This window comes from Piliocolobus tephrosceles, chromosome 10 (genome assembly GCF_002776525.5).
Source record: "Piliocolobus tephrosceles isolate RC106 chromosome 10, ASM277652v3, whole genome shotgun sequence".
Taxonomy (NCBI): Eukaryota; Metazoa; Chordata; class Mammalia; order Primates; family Cercopithecidae; genus Piliocolobus; species Piliocolobus tephrosceles.
In genome coordinates this window covers 50,742,108-50,762,781 of record NC_045443.1, presented here as the reverse complement: position 1 = coordinate 50,762,781, position 20,674 = coordinate 50,742,108, and the positions used below count along the sequence as shown (strand labels likewise).

Sequence of the window (20,674 nt, the reverse complement as noted above, 5' to 3'; positions counted from 1 at the left end):
AGTCATACCTAAGTAGTTTTAAAAACAAATGATCCAACCCATACCGCCAGCTAATAAAGAACAAACGAGTCATACAAAAGAAAAATCACACATTTTGGTTTACTCCTACTTTTGAGTTAAGAACGCTAACAATAAAATTTGTATGCAACGAATATGGTTCCCTAAATACAACAGATGAATTATTTTATATACACGTCTTATTTTTATTTATGGAGAATCGGTTAATAAACACATTTTAAGTTCAATATATTATGTATTTATGAGTGGGAAGCAACCTTAGACATTTTAAACACCAGAAATATACGAAACAATTATAAGTGAAATAATACAGACAAAGTCCGTTGTGTTTTGATCCTGGAGTCAAACCATAGAAATCTCAGGTTATTAAGAGAACTTTGAAAAATATTTTTTCAAATATTAAAAATCATGTGTTTGAGGGAGGGAGAGAATTAACAGCCTTTCTTTGCCTTAAAATACTCTACGTTTTATGAAATTGCAATTGGAATGAAGCAGCTCCTAAAGTAGTCAGTGTTCAGAGGAAGAGAAAATTGAGCACAAGAGCCAACTACCATTTTACTCAACTCCTTCACAATGCTCAGCTGAAGAACTTCTCACTTAAAAGACCTGTTGAAGGTCAGGCACAGTGGCTTATGCCCATAATCCCAGCATTTTGGAAGGCCAAGGCGGGTAGATACTTGAGTCCAGGAGTGTGAGACCAGCCTGGCCAACATGGGGAAACCCCATCTCCACTAAAAAAAAAAAAAAAAAAAAATGCTGGGTGTGGTAACAGGTGCCTGTAATCCCAGCTACTCAGGAGGCTGAGGCAGGAGAATCACTTGAACTCAGGAGGCAGAGATTGCCCTGAACTGAGATTGCCCAAGTGCACTCCTGCCTGGGCAACAGAGTGAGACATTGTCTCAGAAGACAAAACAAAACAAAAAAGAGCTGCTGCTGAAGTCATGTCTATTTTAGAAAAGTAGTATGAATGAGTTTTTCTACATATTAACTACAATTTATGGTAATTTGCGAAATGTTTTTCTGTTTTTAAATCTGAGAGTCTCTATCTCCACTCACAAAGCAACAGGCACTGCTAGGGCTCTTAGGCTAACATCTGCCACCCCACCAGTCAGCATGGCCCATAAACAGGTGTGCAGAGGACCAGAGTTCACCTGTCAGCAGCTCCGCGGAATCTGACTCTCCAGACTTTCTGCCATTAGTTATCATAGATGTGGCCTTTTTCTTGATATTCTATTCCCATTGGAGGCTTTTTATTAAGACCTTGTTACACAGGCCTCTTGTGGAGATTCCACTGCCTCTGGCGTCCTCACCCTGGCCGAAATTCTCGCCCAGGAGGCCAGCAAAGCCTCTGGGGCAGAAGTTGTCACCACAACTGTATTAACTCCCTCAAGGAGAGCAGTGGAATCTTCCAGGGCAGGCGGCCCCTCCGCAGGGGGAAGGGCCACTTCAGGAGGATGATGTGTCTCAGAACTTTGCAGGGACATTTCCCCTTTTTCCATCTTTAATTTTTTTTGCGATGATTTCTGGATTTTGGCCTCTTTTGCTGTGCTAGGAAAATCCTTTTGATTTGGGTAGGCAAAGGCACACAGACGCTTATATGCATGCAATTTCTGGCCTTTGGAGCTCAGCTTCAATTGTTGGCACCAGGCCCGCAGAATGTCGCAGTGAATCAGATTAACAGGTGGCAGTTTAGACGGTAATGGAGGGATTTGGTATCTTCTTCTGAAGTCTGGGGTTGTCAGTGTACTCTGCCTTCTTCTTAGGACAGAGCACTTTATTGCCTTTGACAGACATTTTTTCTTTGGTTCCCTTTGCTGATGTTCCTCTTTGCCTTTTGCCTTCTCCATACTTGTAGAAGAAGCCAGACCTCTTTTTTTAAACTCAGACTTCTTTCTTTTTTTATTTTGAGATGGGGTCTTGTTCTGTCGCCAGGCTGGAGTGCAGTGGCACAATCTCGGCTCACTGCAACCTCCGCCTCCTGGGTTCAATGATTCTCCTGCCTCAGCCTCCTGGGTAGCTGGGACTACAGGCATGCACCACCACGCCCAGCTAATTTTTTTGTATTTTTAGTAGAGGCAGGGTTTCACCATGTTGGCCAGGATGGTCTCAATCTCTTGACCTCATGATCCACCCACCTAGGCCTCCCAAACTGCTGGGATCACAGGAGTGAGCCACTGCACCCCACCAACTCAGACTTTTTTCAGTCATGCATATCTGCATTCTTTTTTCTTATTAGATTACATTATAACTTTTTGACTTATTAAGACCAATCTGTGATTATTGTAGAGACTTCGAAAAATACTACAAGTACAAAGAAGAAAATAGAATCACCTCGGATACCATTATCCAGAGATAACTATTATTAACATTTTGATGTTAATTCCCTTATCTTTTCTATGCTTATTATTTTGTTTGCTTTTTTATAGATTTACAATTATGGTGCATGTACAATTTTATATTTTTTTTTCTGTTTAACATACAACATTTTCTCATATTTTTAGTTTTCAAAATGTTATTCTTTATAACTTAAATATAGTTTATTATAAGGCAGTACCTTAATTTATATTTATCCATTCTTATTTAATTTAATTCCTGTTCTTTTTTGATCGTAAAGATGACTGTGGTTAAACACTCAATGCAAAAATGGTCCACATGTCTGGTTTTATCTTTAGAATAGAGAGTCTGAAAGAAGAATGAACTGTTCAAAGGATATAAAACATCTTAAGACATTTAATGTAAATATTGCCAAATTGACTTCCAGAAAGATCATCAAAATATGTACTGCCGAAAGTACTATATAAAAGTGCCAGGCCAGGCACAGTGGCTCATGTCTGTAATCCCAACACTTTGGGAGACCGAGGCAGGCAGATCACTTGAGGTCAGGAGTTGGAGACCAGCCTGACGAACATGGAGAAACCCCGTGTCTACTAAAAATACAAAATTAGCCAGGTGTGGTGGTGCATGCCTGTAATATCAGCTACTTGGGAGGCTGAGGTAGGAGAATCGCTTGAATCCGGGAGGCGAAGGTTGCAGTGAGCCGACATCATGCCATTGCACTCACTCTAGCCTAGGCAACAAGAGCGAAACGCCATCTCAAAAAAAAAAAAAAAAAAAAGTGCCCTTTCTGCTGCATACTCTGTTGGCATTATCTTGTACTTGAACATGTATCTTAATAGCTCTAGGTGAGGTTTTCAAGGTTTGATTGGGGTTAACTTGAAAAATTTCTCCCTTCTTTCCATTTTTAGCACTGTAACCAAAAACTACAGAGCTTCATGTTATTTGGGTGATAAAAGCATAGACTTGGTTGACTGTGGTCATAAAAAGTGCGTTAGACACAAGATAGTCATAAATAGGGATTTAAAATATGTGTAGCCTTAAATACATAAATACCTGCATAGCAAATATTTTGTGGATCCAGCAGCTTTCTACAGAAACCTGAAGTTAAGTGTGAACTTAAATATAGACTTTAAATATTTATTAAATATTAAATCAATAAATATTTATTGAATATCTACTGTGTTGTGAGAAGAAAGGCTTCCTGAAGTCTTAACCTAAATCTCTATATTCTACCCCATTCCCCTTTTGATTACAGATAATGCAGCCATTCCCTTTTTAGTCAGAAAACCAAAATAGCCCTCATCAGTCGCTAACACATCACCTTTTCATTTTCCTTTAGTAGCAGTTATCTGCTGTTAATCTAAAATTATTTTGCTTACTTGCTTATTACTTGCTTCTTCCTTTTAGAATATAAGTAAGCTCTGTGAGGGCAGAAATCATGTCTGTCTCATTTGCTCTTGAAGTACTTGGGTCTAGGGCATATGGCACTGTGCATAGGCACTGAGTAAAATATTTGGTGATTTAATGAATTTTAAAACTCACTAAATGTGTATAGTCCAAAAAGCAAATTATGGTTATTAATTTCAGACTACTTCTTTGTTAAATCTTTTTTTTTTTTTTTTTTTTTTGAGACAGAGTTTTACTCTTGTTGCCCAGGCTAGAGTGCAATGGTACAATCTCGGCTCACTGCGAACTCTGCCTCCCAGGTTCAAGCGATTCTCCTGCCTCAGCCTCCCAAGTAGCTGGAATTACAGGCATGCACCACCATGCCTGGCTAATTTTTGTATTTTTAGTAGAGACAGGATTTTACCATGTTGGTCAGGCTGGTCTCAAACTCCTGACCTCAGGTGATCTGCCTGCCTTGGCCTCCCAAAGTGCTGGGATTACAGGCATGAACCACCGTGCCTGGCTCCTTGTTACATCTTTTACTAAGACTGTTAACTCCTCTTTTTTATAATCTGGAGTTGCTAGCAAAATAATTTGATAAATGACCATATACAGTAACATCTAAATGATATGTATACTGATCAACCTCTGACTAATTGAACCTGTAAATTAAGCCGTCGTTCTTAATGATGATGATTTCTTTCATGACAGATGAGTAAAAAATTATTTTTGTGTTAAGGCCTATTGTCTTTTTGTTTTTATATCCGCTTTGCCTAGCACTTGATCGTTCCTTATTAGTGGTTTCTGAATGAATGAATGAATGATAGCTAGTCTTAACATCTTCTAAATTTTTATGATGCTGATACTTACAGTACATTATCCTTCTAATTTTTTTGTACCTAGCAGTGTCTGCTTTTTGTCATTAGGAACCTGACAACAGGTCCCTGGATGTGTTTGTGTGTGGCTTTTATTCCTTGCTTAGAGTTGGGCCATCTTGTTACCAACAGTTTCTCTAGTTGGTTACTAGAGAAATGATCACAATACACCGTGTCTGCATTCTTTTTTCTTATTAAATTATATTGTAATGGTAATATCACACGAGGTTTAGAGAATTTACTTTGTAGTCTTCAGTGACAGACTCTATACTTAGTAGATTAAAATATATATAGACATATATCTAGATATACATAAATCTGTTTTCTTGCACAATGACCATTTTAGGAACTACCTGTGTCTCTAACAAAACTAACATAGGTTTTATGAAATTATCTCAGTTATTAAAAATCATTCTCTAAACCTTGGGTTTTCTTCAGTTCTCTCCCAGCATTTACATAACTTTCTCTTTTGAGTAAATATTAATTTTTTTAATCATTTAAAAAATTCTGGTGACTGAGTACCTGAGCCTTTTCTGCAGATGTTGGCCTCTAGGACAGTTTTTTTATGCTTTTTTGTCTTCCCTGTTCTAAGATCTTTGCTGAAAGCACTTCCCCTTGTCAGTGCTTCTTAATGTGTGTATCCCTCTTCTGTCATTTATTGTTTAGTCCTATAAAATGCTTATGTTTCATCCTGAAGAATAGATTGGGAAGGAGATGACACACTGTGAGTGCCATGCCCAGACACATGATCTGTTTGTCAAGCAGAATAGTTATAAATGAGCTGTGAGTTAAATTCTAGTGAGTGGCAGTATTATTTTTCAAGATTTCACTTTATGTCTCAGTCTGCTTACACTACAGAAATGTGTTGCTTTTTGTTTTTGAGATGGCATCAGTGAGACCTCACTGATAATTAAAGATTTGTTTTAAGTGTTAGATTGAAATCAGCAAAATGACATTCTTTATATGTAGCAATTGATGCAGCAGACTAGGAGTGAAGGAGAAATTTTTTTAAAAAAAGATGTTAGCTGGATTTTTTTTTTTTAATGGGGAGACAGATCATTCTTATTTTTGTTAAATACTTAAATTTTTAAAATCACTGTACAGTGAAAAAATTTTTAAACAAGAATAATGGAAACAACAAGAGGCAAGAGATTGAGGGAATGATTTAAGAATAATTGTGGGTGTTTAAGAAGAGAGGCTTCTTCCTCTCATTGTGATCTTCCTTTGGTAAAAATGGTAAAACAAAGGCCAGCAAATTTAGAAGGAAGCAGGAAATCCTAGTTAGTGGCTGTCAATTGAATATTTAAGAACAATGAAAATACTTCTGTTAGATTTTAATGCTTTTTCCCCCCAATTATTTTTGTTTTTGCTTTTTTTCTTTCAAAAAGTAATGATTTTTCATCTCTCTTTTCTAGTAAGTGTACCACTAAATAAAATTGGGAAGCCATATATTGTGATGTGATTGTGCAAAGCGAAGTTACATTTTGAATTTTGTGGTTTGAGGGAAGCCATTCCAGAATTTATTTCACCACTTCCTATGCCAATACTGTCCCACTTCTCAGCCAGAACTCTTTCCCTCCTCTAAATAGGTAGAAAAATGAGAAAATTTAGCATCAAATAACAGAACCAAGATAAAAGTAAGGAATCCTGCCTGATCCTTGTGTTATGTCTGCTCTAGCCCTTGTAGTTTACTTCCTGGTTGAAAATATATTAGAGGACCTTGTTGAAATAAAATTCTCATTTTGTGATTATATTAGGGAAGCAGATTCTGGGACATTCAGTGAAATTATCTCTAGCACAGGAGTTACGAATTTTTCCGGAAATAAATTGCTTTCTAGACGTGCTCTGAGTTTTCAGCCTTAATGGCCCTGGTCATTGCATTTATTTACTTTTGTTTACTCGTATTTTGTATCATGTTGTAGTTCCCGAAAGTGCTAAAAAATCATCATGTATTTAAAACAAACCAACCAACCAGAAAACCCCCCTCATCCTGGGGCTGTGTGAAGAAGAATGAAGCTCTCATTTCCCAGTACCCAATCATCAGCTTGAGCTGGCCTCTCCTAGGAACAGAATTTATTGAAGCAATTTATCCTGGCTAAATGTGATATAAATCTGTGTACATGTATGTATGTACAGGCTCTGTTCCATTACAGCAGTGTTGTAGCATCAGTTTCCTTCCTAGTTAGCGTGTTTCTATCACACTGAAAGATGACCAAGAAACCCCTTCTATTTTATGGGGCACCCTACAATTTTAAACACTGATTAGTTGTGGAATTACTGATTGGATACTAGAAATACTGGTTTCTAACCCCAGAGTGAGTCCTAAGAGAGTAGGAGAGATGTTACCTAGCTACCCTCTGCGTTTTAAGCATGGTTTTCTGATTACCAGATTCAGTCTAGCACATTAACATTTTATTTCAATGCGAGCCTGACAGATTGTCCTAACATTTCAGTTTATTTCCAAGATAAAAATTTGAAATTTGGTTACAGTTCTGAAGTCATTTGCAGGCATATTCAAATTGTAGTTCCTCTCTCATCTTCCCTTGTTCATATTCTTTTGTATACCTTTCTCTTTTATGGAAGGATGTTTGAAAATATCCTTTAGGAGTTTATAAGACTACTTTTACCCCCCACTTCATTTTTCTCTTCCACCTTCCAAAATACTGTTTATCTTTTAGGAATTGTTTTTACTATGATTTGCATTTCTAATCTTTATCCATCTCCACTTCTATTTTTATTCCTAGTTGGAATATGAGAAATTTCTCCCACACATTCAGATTGGAATTACTGTTCTTCAACAAAGAATTTCAATAAACACTTTGAGAGTTTAGCTTCAATAATTTAAAAACCAGTATAAACCCTGTTAAAGTCTTCAGAGGAATAGAAGGGATAGATGGTGATGCCTTTTAGTGCCATTTCTTTTATCCCCTGCAGCAGCACACATCTGTTGGCTGCAACAGAGCAGCCCAAGAACACTGGTCGAGAGCAGCACAAACAGCCGGAACATATTCTCCCAGTAAACCCCCAAAGAGTCGACATTTGTTTTATTGCTGCTTTTAAAAACCTAGCCGTAAATAGAATCAGAGGGGGGAAGGGCATCGATATTTCTCCATTTGCCACAGACGATTGGTGGGGGGAGGAGGAGGCTCCTGGTTTTTATTTTTATTTTTTTATTAATGAAAACCATTTCCCATGTATCCCAATAGGATGGGTGCTTTGTTTTCTTTGGCAATAATATGGGATAAACAGCCCTTGCCAACAGTCTCATAGTTTATACACCAGGGAGTCAGATTATGGCCCTGTAAAATGGAGCACCCCTCCTATAATCCCTTAATTAATTAAATGACAAATTTTGGTCTTCTCTATTTCAGAAATATGGCTTCCGCATCGAGCGTTCAGTGAATTTATTGACATAAGGAACTGCACTAGTTGTAATTCAGCAGGTTGGAGGAGTGTGTTATATACTGTAGTAGAAAGAGGGAAAATCTAGCAAAGGTTTGAAACTCCTTGACTATTTAGATCTCAATCTTTCTAATTAAAAGTTTCAATTGAGACACAGTAGATCATGTGCCACCTGTCTAATGGGTCTCCCCAAAGTAGCCTGTGTTTACAACTTTGATAGATGCATTTGTGGAACACCTGTTTCTGGGGTTGATATTTTTGAAGCACTTTTTTTTTTTGCTCCAGCATATTTAACATAACTTTTTCCCCCACTTCCCCCTCCTCAGCTCCGCTTTGCTATATGAAATATGGGAGACGACAGACCGTTTGTGTGCAATGCCCCGGGCTGTGGACAGGTACGTTTACAATATACTTTATTGTGAATGTCTCGTTGTGAATCAAAGTGGCTGTTTTATCACTAAGGCAAAGAGTTTAAAGCCGGTATTTTACGTGATCACTGGAGGTAATCAGATCAGAGGATTTGCAGTGTGTAAATCCAAGTTATGAGGAAGTGTAGGCACTCTCCCGTAATGAAATCTGCCTTGCTCCCTCCCATATTGTTATTCTACTGGTGTTTGTTTCCCACCACACAGTGTGGAAGAATACATGTTGCTCTCTCCTCTTTTCTAAAGCTGTCCATCTAAATACAAAGCAGGTTTAGAAATGTTTTCTCTTCATGCCAGGCGCGGTGGCTCACGCCTGTAATCCCAGCACTTTGGGAGGCCGAGATGGGCAGATCACCTGAGGTCAGGAGTTTGAGACCAACCCCATCTCTACTAAAAATAAAAAATTAGCTGGGTGTGATGGTGCATACCTGTAATCCCAGCCACTCAGGAGGCTGAGGCAGGAGAATGGCTTGAGCCCGAGAGGCGGAGGTTCTGGTGAGCCGAAATTGTGCCACTGCACTCCAGCCTGGGTGACAAGAGTGAAACTCAAAAAAAAAAAAAAGAAAGAAAAAGGTTTTCTCTTCAACCTACATGTATATAAAAGTCTGCTTAACATATTTGGAGAGGCAGCTGATAATGTACCCACTCATTGTGAACCCCAATTTGCCAGAATCTATTTGGATTTTTTTAAATAAGGAAAAAAAAATGTTTCTTTTGACTGTTGATCCAGAAAATCATTGTTAGCAGCTACAGCAGATATCTATCTAGAAAAGACAAATCCAATATAGAACTTGAGATCTCACAGCATTATATAAACATTTTCTCTGTCTAATGCCATAAATGCATTGTTCTGTATGTCAGCTCTCACGTAATTATATTCATATGTGTATATTGTATGTTATTTTTCATCATATGCTTTTTTAATAAAGTACTTTTGTTGAAATTGCTTTTTTTTTCATTTTGCATCTTCTTAACTCTTCTTCCTAGACCTTCCCCTATTGCCATGTTCCACAAAGTATGAAGAAAGGAATACAAAGGAAGTTTTATTTGCCTTCATTAATTTGCTTTATAGGACTCAAAGGGTTGAGTTTCTGTTCACTTAGGAATATGTCATGTGACTGTCCACTGACACTTACTGGTGGTATGTGAGATTACAGAGTAATTATATTAAACATTGTAAATATGGACAAAAAGAAGAGCTTAACCTCAGAGATTCCTATGAATTTGAGAGGTAGATAAAATGGGAGTGGTGACAAGGAATGAACAGAAGGAAGATTCCAAATTCCAGTAAATGCTAAAATTTTCAAAAAAGACCAACAAAGGCATTGTATTCTGCAGTATTTGGCATCCTAGGGTGTATTTCCTTTCATGTCAGAGTTTTCAACTTTATTATTTACTACATGTTTCCCCATGTGATTTCTTTAATATATATATCCATTTATATATGGATGTATATAAATATTTGAAGTAAAAGCCAGTTGGGAAAATAGAATACATTTGTTTCACTTTTCAGACAGCTTTATTGAAATACATTTCTAAAAATGATCTCTCCTAGGCTGGTGTGGCTCATTCCTGTAATCCCAGCACTTTCAGAGTCCAAGGCAGGGTGATCGTTTCAGCTCAGGAGTTTGAGACCAGCCTGAACAATATAGCGAGACCCTGTCTCTACAAATAAAAATAAAAATAAAAATTAACCAGCATGGTGGCACACACCTGTAATCCCAACTACTTGGGAGGCTGATGCAGGAGGATCACTTGAGTCCAGGTGTTTGAGGCTACAGTGGGCCATGATCATGCCACTGCACTCCAGCCTGGGCAGCAGAGCAAGACACTGTCTCAAAATAAATAAATTAAAAAATGATCTCTCCAAACTTTTACATGTGAATTAGATAATACTATTTACTATGATGCTTATGACCAATACCTCATCCCTTTTTTTTTTTTTTTTGAGACGGAGTCTCGCTCTGTCACCCAGGCTGGAGTACAGTGGTGTGATCTTGGCTTACTGCAAGCTCCGCCTCCCGGGTTCATACCATTCTCCTGCCTCAGCCTCCTAAGTAGCTGGGACTACAGGCGCCCGCCACCACGCCCAGCTAATTTTTTGCATTTTTAGTAGAGACGGGGTTTCACCATGTTAGCCAGGATGGTCTCGATCTCCTGACCTCGTGATCCACCTGCCTCGGCCTCCCAAAGTGCTGGGATTATGGGCGTGGGCCACCGTGCCCGGCCCTCATCCCTTTTTTACTTCTTGCTTTTAGTTGAAAAATAGGCATTTTTGGTGAAAAGATTTATTTTTCTAATACTTACCATTATTTTTCTTCACTTACTGTTTAAGCTACTCCTGAACTCCTCTTATATGTTATATGCTTAAACCACCCAGACAAGGACTTCACAAAGAAGTAAAAATAGATGATAAAAATAAGGAATATACAAGAAAAGCTTCTCTTAAGCTCTCTGAGGAAGAAAGATATAAATAACACCTCTTCAGGCTGTCTCATCAGAAAATAGTAGTATCCACCGAAATTTGTGAAATGTCACAGATTTGTGAAATTTGTTTTTGTTTTGCTGTGTTTTGGACTGGAGTTAGGAAAATATAGGGACTTTTGACTTTGGTTCCTTCTCGTAAAGTTGCGTTCCACTTACCATAAGCCATTTCCTTCCCCTACTTCTCTCTCCTGTTTCTGAATTATTTGTTGGTATTTTGGTGATTAGGATTCATTATAACCTCTGGGTTAGGTTCTAAATAGGAAGGTGAGTGTGGAACATTGCTACCTTTTTCTTTTGTATTCAAGATACTTATTTCATTGAAAAAAGATACAAAAAAAGATACAAAAGATACGACTTAAGGCTTTGAAGGTAGCATGATTCATCCCTTTACCTCCTTTGCATGTCAAAACTTTATGGTCAGGTGAGATTATAGTTCTTCAGTTATATTTAGTCTCTTCCAAGTTTCTCCGACTATCTGGTAATAAATAACTCTAGATTGGAATCTACAAGATTTACTGTGATTGCTTTATGTTATATGAAATAGTGAAAATCTGGCAGACAAGATAAATTTGGTAAAGTGAACTACCCTTGGCCTGTCATCCACCTCCTTAATATCCCTTGAGAATGGTTTCATTGTGGAGCCACCTTGAGCCTTTCAAGCTATTTATAATCCATTTGTCATAGATTCAAGTTCTTTCTTCCAGAAATGATATAATAACAAAAAGGCTATGTAAATCCCAGAATGGGTAATAAGAACCATGATAATTTTTGCAAGACATGGTTTAGAACCTGCTACCATAGAAGTCTCAAAAAGCAGTGGCTTCTACCGGGTAGAGGAAGTAGGAATGAAAACAGTTATAACTCAGGATACTATTTCTTCTTTTCTATTTTTTATTTTTATTTTTATTTTTGAGACAGAGCCTTGCTCTATCGCCCAGACTGGAGCTCCGCCTCCTGGATTCACGCCATTCTTCTGCGTCAGCCTCCGGAGTAGCTGGGACTACAGGCGCCCGCCACCATGCTCAGCTAATTTTTTGTATTTTTAGTAGAGACAGGGTTCCACCGTGTTAGCCAGGATGGTCTCGGTCTCTTGACCTCCTGATCTGCCCACCTGAGCCTCTCAAAGTGCTAGGATTACAGGTGTGAGCCACCACGCCCAGCCACTATTTCTTAAAAAACAAACAAAACTATAGGAACCTTATATTATGTCAATATCTGCTCCTTCACCAGACTTTACCCGGTGCATTCCTAAACTCAGAAATTGTCCTGTGCCTTAATATTAAGGGAAGGTGAAAGGAAAATTCACCTAAAATAGACTAGTGGATTATGCTCTCCACTATATAATCAAAGGCACTAGGCTTTCAATGGATACGTAAACATGTTTTGGTTGCTAGGTCTTTAATGGCTGTTATTTTTGGATTCTGTTCATGATCCACTTCCCAACAGTAAGTCTGATGTGACACAGCTGAGTTCTAAATATGCTGCATGTACTTAAAAAAAAAAAACGCTGCTGAAGATTGTGCTGTCTGCATTCTTATCAGAAAAGACAGGTGATAGGGTTTTTTAGCCCTGTTATTTCTATTCTCCTGTTGAGATTTTTTTTGTTTCTCTTGAGGCCTCATCAACCTCATGAAGAGGAACTCAGGGAAAGCAATATCCCTGCTAATGCCTCTCTGTGGAATGTGGTAGCAGGAGTAGTTAATAGAGCTGCCTCCTGAGAATGGGGTTAGTGTTGTTAAGGCAACAGTGCCCCAGATACCCTCTTGGCAGAGGACTGGTTGAATTTGAGTTGTGTGGGTTTTTGAAATGTTTATAAGATAGCATCTATTTAAAGACATTGTGACTGTAAAACAGCTTCGTGTTGTTAAAATAATAGAAATATAGTTTGGTACTGAATCTATTAATAGGAAGTCTTATAAGTTTTTAATACTTTTGGAGGACACTTTTACTGGAATATGGATTATAAAGTTGTTCCATTGTATGTGGAAGCAGGAATAAATACCATGTCTCTGTCAGTAATCTTGAATTTTAGATGTTATTTCATGCGTATGCAGTTAGATAACTTACCTTTTGGATGTTTTTGCCCAGTTTTTTATTACTGGGATCAACTAATTCCATATTCCTATGCCTCCCTCCCAGGCATATGACACAGGTTTGCAGTATAAATTATGCAGATTTAAGTAGTCTTTCTGGTTACCATAATCAAGTATTTGAACAGAAGATGGTCATATCAGCTTATTAGAATGTCAATTTCCTTAAAAACAGGAACACATTTCCTCTGAGAAGATACTACTCATGGAGAGTTAGTATCATCCTGTTCTTAGCCAGTGAGAAAGGTTTCTGTCATATCTATTCTGTATCACCTCTGTCCTTTTTTTGTTTTGTTTTGTTTTTCTGAGACGAAGTTTCGCTCTTATCGCCCAGGCTGGAGTACAGTGGTGTGATCTTGGCTCACTGCAACCTCCACCTCCTGGGTTCAAGTGATTCTCCTGCCTTAGCCTCCCAAGTAGCTGGGATTACAGGTGCCCACTAACTCTCCCAGCTAATTTTTTTGTATCTTTAGTAGAGGCAGAGTTTCGCCATGTTGGTCAGGCTGGTCTCAAACTCCTGACCGGAGGTGATCTACCCCTCTTGGTCTCCCAAAGTGCTGGGATTTCAGTCGTGAGCCACCACACCCGACCCACCTTTGTCCTTTTAAGGAAAAAAATCCTTTGATTATTTCTCTGTCCAGTGTGACCCTGAGGGGCTATTACGCTTTTTTTTGCCTGAAGAGATCTACTATCAGATCTTCTTCTCTTCTCCCAGAGGACATTTAGGTACAGGTTGAAATTATCTTCATATCTTTCTGACTGAGATACAAAACATATAACTAACTCATAGACCTCTGGGGCCTGCTTTTCCTTTCTAAGGCCAAGAATAGTGATGGAGCCCTAGTTGTGATGGGATTGAGGGCAGCTTCTTGTACCTCCTTATCTTGTCATATAATAGAAATAATGTTTATGGTGTTGTAGTCCTGGCTTCACTTGGCATTTAACCAACCTCCAAAGCTGTTTATTGCTTCGTATCCTCTGCCTTCATGAACATTATCCCTTAAATCTCTATTGCTCTGTAATATATGAGGCAACAAATAGCTCCTATGATTGGTTAAATGCTGGCATGCCGCAAAGGTATATGTTTTATTGCCTATATAACACAAATCTATAGAGATTATTCCTGTTATCCCAGCCCTCCCATTAAATGGGCCATACTGGTACTGTGGGACTCTGGATCTTTAATTCTGTCCCTTTGGCAAGTTGCCCTATTATCTGGCATAAGCACAAAAGAAAAGCAGGAAAGAATGAGTTGGTGGTGATTACTAATTCTTTATGTTAGGGAAGCATCTTGAATTGGAGAATTACAAGGGGAAGCAATGGCTCTGGTAGGTAAATGCCATTTGTGGTAGTATATGCTATGTTTACATGTTTCGACAGGTGAAGGCAATTTCAGGCAAACAAATAAGCCTTTTTTCCCTACCATCTGCCAAGAGTTTTTGAAAATTCTAATTTTTATTTAATAATTCATATTTCATTCAATAATTCATCTAGTTCCCATCTGGTAAGAGTGCCTGCATGCTGTCAGGCAGCTGAAAATACATGGCATTATACACAAATTAGGCCAAATGCTAACCTTATTTTTTGTAATATGTTGACTTTGCAATAACTTTCAGTTCACTCTGTGGATGCTGCACTAACCTGTGGTGGAAGTAGGCCGCTCTTATGTATCATATAGACAAAATTGGGACTGGGATTTTTTTTCTTTTTTTTTTTTGAGACAGAGTCTCATTCTGTCATCCAAGCTGGAGTGCAGTGGTGCGATCTTGGCTCACTGCAGCCTCCGCCTCCCGGGTTCAAGTGATTCTCCTGCCTCAGTCTCCCCAGTAGCTGGGACTACAAGCGCCTGCCTCAGTCTCCCCAGACTTGTAGTCATGTATGGCTGGGACTACAAGCGCCCACCACCATACATGACTAATTTTTGTATTTTTTAGTAGAAATGGGGTGTCGTCATGTTGACCAGGCTAGTCTCGAACTCCTGACCTCAGGTGATCCGCCCGCCTCGGCCTCCCAAAGTGCTGGGATTACAGGCGTGAGCCACCGCACTTGGCCTGGGACTGGAATTTTTAAAATGTAGAGATGTTTAGAGCAGGAATTAAACTCAAGTTTTGTTTGGTTTTTGTTGTTGTTGTTGTTGTTGTTGTTTTTTTGAGATGGAGTCTCGCTCTGTTGCCCAGGCTGGGGTGCAGTGGCCAGATCTTAGCTCACTGCGAGCTCCACCTCCTGGGTTTACACCATTCTCCTGCCTCAGCCTCCCGAGTAGCTGGGACTACAGGCGCCCGCCACCTCGCCCGGCTAGTTTTTTTTTGTATTTTTTAGTAGAGACGGGGTTTCACCGTGTTAGCCAGGATGGTCTCGATCTCCTGACCTCGTGATCCGCCCGTCTCGGCCTCCCAAAGTGCTGGGATTACAGGCTTGAGCCACCGCGCCCGGCCAAACTCAAGTTTTTTAATGTCGGATCTGATACTCTTGATACTTGCGCTTAGAAACATGTAGTTGGTTATTTTTGTTTTTCATGTTATATTTAAACAAATATATAGGGCTGGGCGCGGTGGCTCAAGCCTGTAATCCCAGCACTTTGGGAGGCCGAGACGGGTGGATCACGAGGTCAGCAGATCGAGACCATCCTGGCTAACACGGTGAAACCCCGTCTCTACTAAAAAATACAAAAAACTAGCCGGGCAAGGTGGCGGGCGCCTGTAGTCCCAGCCACTCGGGAGGCTGAGGCAGGAGAATGGCGTAAACCCAGGAGGCGGAGCTTGCAGTGAGCCAGATCCGGCCACTGCACTCCAGCCTGGGCGACAGAGCGAGACTCCGTCTCAAAAAAAAAAAAAAAAAAAAAAAAAACCAAATATATGTATGTTGCTAGAGCACAGTAGATTAAAAGCATCCTTGCTCTGATCTGCCTCTCCCAAAAAAGGCTGCATGAATCTAATTGGTACTACATCCAGGAAATTAGGGTGACATTTTTCAGTTATTCACTCTTGTTTTCCTTAGATATAACTTAATATTTGAAACGGGAACCCAGAAACTGTTTTCAGAGCATTCCTGTTAGAAAAAAAATAAAATCTTGTCTTTGCATCTCAGCTCTTCCTAAGTTAAAAGGCCTCTTTCCTACTCCCTTCTTTTGCAAACTGCTGAGTTTACGAAGTGCCTTCTAAATCTTAAAGTCCGTCTTTCATTTATCCTTCTTTTGCCACTCTGGCAAAACTACATATAGCATATAGCTAGGTTGTTGACTTACAAGATACTGTCATTATATAGAATTCTTCATTCTTTTATCAAATAGTCTTCCAGCGAATGCAGCAGGTTAAAAAGCAGCCGGCGTACTCCCTCTCTCTGGTTAGCCTATTTCTTTAATGCAGATTGACTTGCTCAGCAGTCACATTCTGTCTGCAGCCCTTGTTAGGGCCTCTCTGTATGTGGATTCATAACACATCTGTGTGTACATCTACAGTGCTGTATAAATAATAATAAGTAATCACCAGATGGCCTATAACTGCTCCTCTGGACCCGCTGGGTCTCTTGAAGCTGTTAGTAAAGTCGTCTGGCATTTTGCTGGGGAAAACTTGTCGTAGATTTATTTTTAAAAAAATTCAAACTCACAACTGGGTGTTTAGGACTAGATATTGCTGTCTGTGTTGTAAATATTTAACAGGCTTTGTACAATGACAAGTAAAAGCGCCATTACTAACCACATACAGTGGCTGTGGAGCTCTTCTTCCCTCCTGGCCATTTAGAAAGGAAAAGAAATGCCAATAAATTGTACATTATGAACAAGGTACAAGAGATGCTCTCTGGAAGATTTTTTCAGAAGAGAAAAAGAATTTCAACATTCTGCTCAGAGTCGTGACTGGGCAAACTTAAGCTTTTTAACTATGTGCCAGTGACTTAAACACAATGCCACTTTTATTTTTTTTTTTAGAGATAGGGTCTTGTTCTGTCACCCAGGCTGGAATACAGTGGTGCCATCATAACTCACTGAAGCCTCGAACTCCTGGGCTCAGGCAGTCCTCCTGCTTCAGCCTCCTGAGTAGCTGGGACTACAGGTGCACACCACCATGCTTGGCTAATTTTATGTTTTTATTTTTAGAGACAGTGTCTTGCTGTGCTGCCCAGGGTGGTCTCGAACTCCCAGCCTAAAGCAGTCCTCTCATCCGAGGCTCCCAAGTGCTTGGGATTACAGTCATTAGCAACCGCACCTGGCACAAAGTCCCTTTTAAAGTGGACGTTGTAATGTTTTAAGAAAAGCCCCATGCCCTGGAGTTCAGTCATACTGAGATTTTGATCTTAATAGAGTCTTTATAACCAAATGATAAACCTTTCTGAAAGAGTTACAGTGCAAGTTGACATTTGGTTAAATGTCAGGCCTTTGGTTATGTCTAAAAACACATATAGTGTTTGCCAATATTATTTATAAAACAAAACATCTTTATTTTTGTCCTCTTTCCATTAATTTTTGTGAAAAGGTTATGTATTTTGTTTGGGGAAAATGTTATTCTGATTTTCCGCTTATAATTTTCTGTGCTGTTTTGCTGTTACTAATCCCTTTGCTTCAGTACCTATTGTACTAATGTACTTAGTACACTAGTACATGTTTTTTAAAATCACAATAGAACTCATCACCCCTAAATTTGAGGGTTTTTTTCTTTGTTTGCTTATCATAAGATAACAACACATATTTTAAACAGAAATTGGGTATCTTAACTGTCAAGCCTAGTTTTCTTTTGTCTGTTGGGGGTTGAATCTATTTAACCACAGAGAGCTTGTCCTTTAAATCATAGTACATGGATGTTACTTTTGAGGTAGAATGCGTAGAATGGTTTTCTGTTTCAAAATCTCATCTCGCAGAATTGACATATAAATTGTGAAGAAGAAATAGTTTTAATAGTTTATTGTGGGGAGATGTTGCTTTTTAAAGTTTTGTGTCACAAAATTATCATGTTAAGGATAGGATTTCAAGAAGGAAAGCATCATGGAGAAAAGATGGAAGCTTTGAGGTTTATCTCTTTGTAACAGTGCCTTTGTGTTTTTACTTCAAAATTTCTTTGTGCAGTGAAATATGCTACCTTTGTATTTGTGCTTTGGTAAGAATGTGGACTGTTTGCAATTGTCATGTGAAAGTACAAAGAGAATGAGAATGAATTTTGTGAAATTAGCTCATTCCCAGTCTGGCACACCATGTGCCCTATGTGACTGCTGATTCTGCTGGCAGATTGAAGTGCCGAATCAACTTCTGCTCTAACTACTAAAATTGCCAGCCATCATTCCAAGCTTTTAAATCTTGTTGTTCACATCTGTGATGTCAGATTTTGAGCAAACATAGCTCTGTCTTTAAATCCCAGTGGAATTTGCAATTCCCTGGATTGAAAGGAAAGAGTTCTTCCTTTTTGCCTTTGAAAAACTTGAGTGGCTGTGCAGGGAAAGTCAGCAGAATAAATCTGCAGCCTTGCCGTATCCTTTGAGTCATTGTAGAAAGCTGAGTGCTCTGTTCGACATTCAGCAGATTGGCTGTCAGAGTTGCACCGCTGCTTATCAAAGACATGGTCTCTCAAAGAGCCATTTATGTTATTCCAGAGAGAATCATCCTGTGGCAAAAGGAACACCTCCTTTCTCCTCCCAAGGGTCAGATCTTCTTTTGATACTGGGCAATTATCCCTTGCTTTTCCTGAAAAATAGCTCAATCCACTATAAAGATTGGCACCAGCACAGGTTGCTGACTTGGTTACAATGACAAGCTCTGATTCCTTAGCCACAGGGAGAGGCATCAGGGTGATACTCGTAAGTATGCCAGAGGCTTAATGGTGGTGATTTTTCTGCTGAGAAACTCAGTGTCCCTTATAAGTGTCTTGGCCGCTGTTCTCTTTCTCTGAGGGAAATAAATTTGTTTTTAGTTGTTTGCACACCAGTCACTATAAAATGCCACTATGAGGTAATCTTTCTTTCCTTCACTTCCTCAAGCTTCTTTCCCGTCTTTAGTTACTGTCCTTTAGTTACTGTTTGAGATCAAGCCCTATAGTCTAATTTTTTACATTTTTATGTCGTTTTTATACAGCTTATCTTGGCTCTTATTAGCCTTTGTACCTGGTGGGGATTATTCACCAGTGTTTCCTCTATTTAAAAAAATGAATAGATTTTATTTTTTAGAGCAGTGGTAAGCATATAGAAAAATTGAGTGGATAGTACAGAGAGTTCCCATATACCTCCTTACTCCACCCCCTACTCACAATTTCCTTTGTTGTTAACATCTTGCATGCGTGTGCTATATTTGTTAGAATTGTTGAACCAAACATTAATACATTATTATTAACTGAAGGCCATAGTTTTCGTTAGTGTTCACTGCCTATACATTCTGTGGGGTTTCACAAAAGTATAATAATATGTGTCTGCTATAACAATACCATATGGAATAGTCTCACTGCCATAAAAATCTCTCGTGCTCCACCTATTCATCCCACCCTCCCGAACCTCCGGTAACCACTGATCTTTTTACTGTCTCGTAGTTTCACTTTTTCTAGAATGTTGTGTAGTAGGAATCATATAGCCCTCTAATTTTTTAAAGTTGTGAGTAGAATAAGCATGTGATTGGAAATTGTTGGAAAAAAGGGGGAGGGAAAGACGTGGGAGGCTCCACAGCTCCAAGTTCTCTCTAAAACTCCAAGCATTTATCCAGGGAGATTTAGGTGGCCAACCTTTCTTCTTCTTTGCTGGGAGTCTCTCTGATGTTATAGGAATTAGCTTGCCTAGTGACAGTTTTATTAGTTCTAGGTGTTAGGACTAAGGACAAGATGAACACTGAATGGGCTGTATCTGGGGAATCAAGGTATTAGGGTTGAGCAAAAGCAAAAGGAAGTAGAACATTTCATCTCTTTTCTGTTGAATAGGTTGAGGACAATAAAGTCTCATTCTCTTCCTTCTTCCCATGAGCAGTCTTATATATGATTGAAGAAGATTAGTGCAAAGATTCCTCATCCAGAAATAAACTCTTGTACTTCTATACTAATTAAAGATTCATGTAAATTACTAAGTACTTGCAAAACTATGGAGAACTCTATGGGGGTTGTCATTCACACTTTAGTATGAATTGGTTTAATGACAACTGTGATGTTGGCTACATAAAGAAATGAATGTTTTTATTTGGGGTTAGGGGATCACAGATGTGGACTGGCTTAGGTAAAATGGTCCCTGAGCAAAGGAGATATTGATGTTTATGAGGATATGCAAGATAAGCAGATTTACTTTTGCATTTTATTTTGGGCTATCTCAGCTTCTTTTACTAGAAGCTCATACCTGTAATCCCAGCACCTTGGGAGGCCAAGGCAGGAGGATTGCTTAAAGCCAGGGGTTTGAGATCAGCTTGGGCAACAAAGCAAGACCCTGACTCTACCGAAAAATAAAAATAAAAATAAAAAAAGAAGCTACTTGAGGAGTGTAAATGTTAAGAATAGCCCAAATAGCCGGGCGCGGTGGCTCAAGCCTGTAATCCCAGCACTTTGGGAGGCCCAGACGGGCGGATCACGAGGTCAGGAGATCGAGACCATCCTGGCTAACACGGTGAAACCCCGTCTCTACTAAAAATACAAAAACTAGCCGGGCGAGGTGGCAGGCGCCTGTAGTCCCAGCTACTCCGGAGGCTGAGGCAGGAGAATGGCGT

At 39.2% G+C, this 20,674-nt stretch overlaps 1 protein-coding gene and 1 pseudogene across 6 annotated transcripts in view; one reads left to right on the top strand and one right to left on the bottom strand.

The window, feature by feature from the left end:
• Nucleotides 1–20,674, top strand: part of LOC111541925 (cyclic AMP-dependent transcription factor ATF-7) — a 134,580-nt gene that overhangs the window by 20,024 nt on the left and 93,882 nt on the right. For all 6 annotated transcript variants that reach the window (XR_002731401.2, XM_023210930.1, XM_031936310.1 and 3 more), the window contains one exon: nt 8,345–8,413. Coding sequence is in view for 4 of the 6 variants with exons in the window: in XM_023210930.1 (XP_023066698.1) it covers nt 8,366–8,413 (48 nt within the window). In the remaining 2 variants the exon portion in view is untranslated. The remainder of the gene's footprint in view (nt 1–8,344; nt 8,414–20,674) is intronic.
• LOC116418958 lies at nt 1,272–1,836 on the bottom strand (annotated as a pseudogene).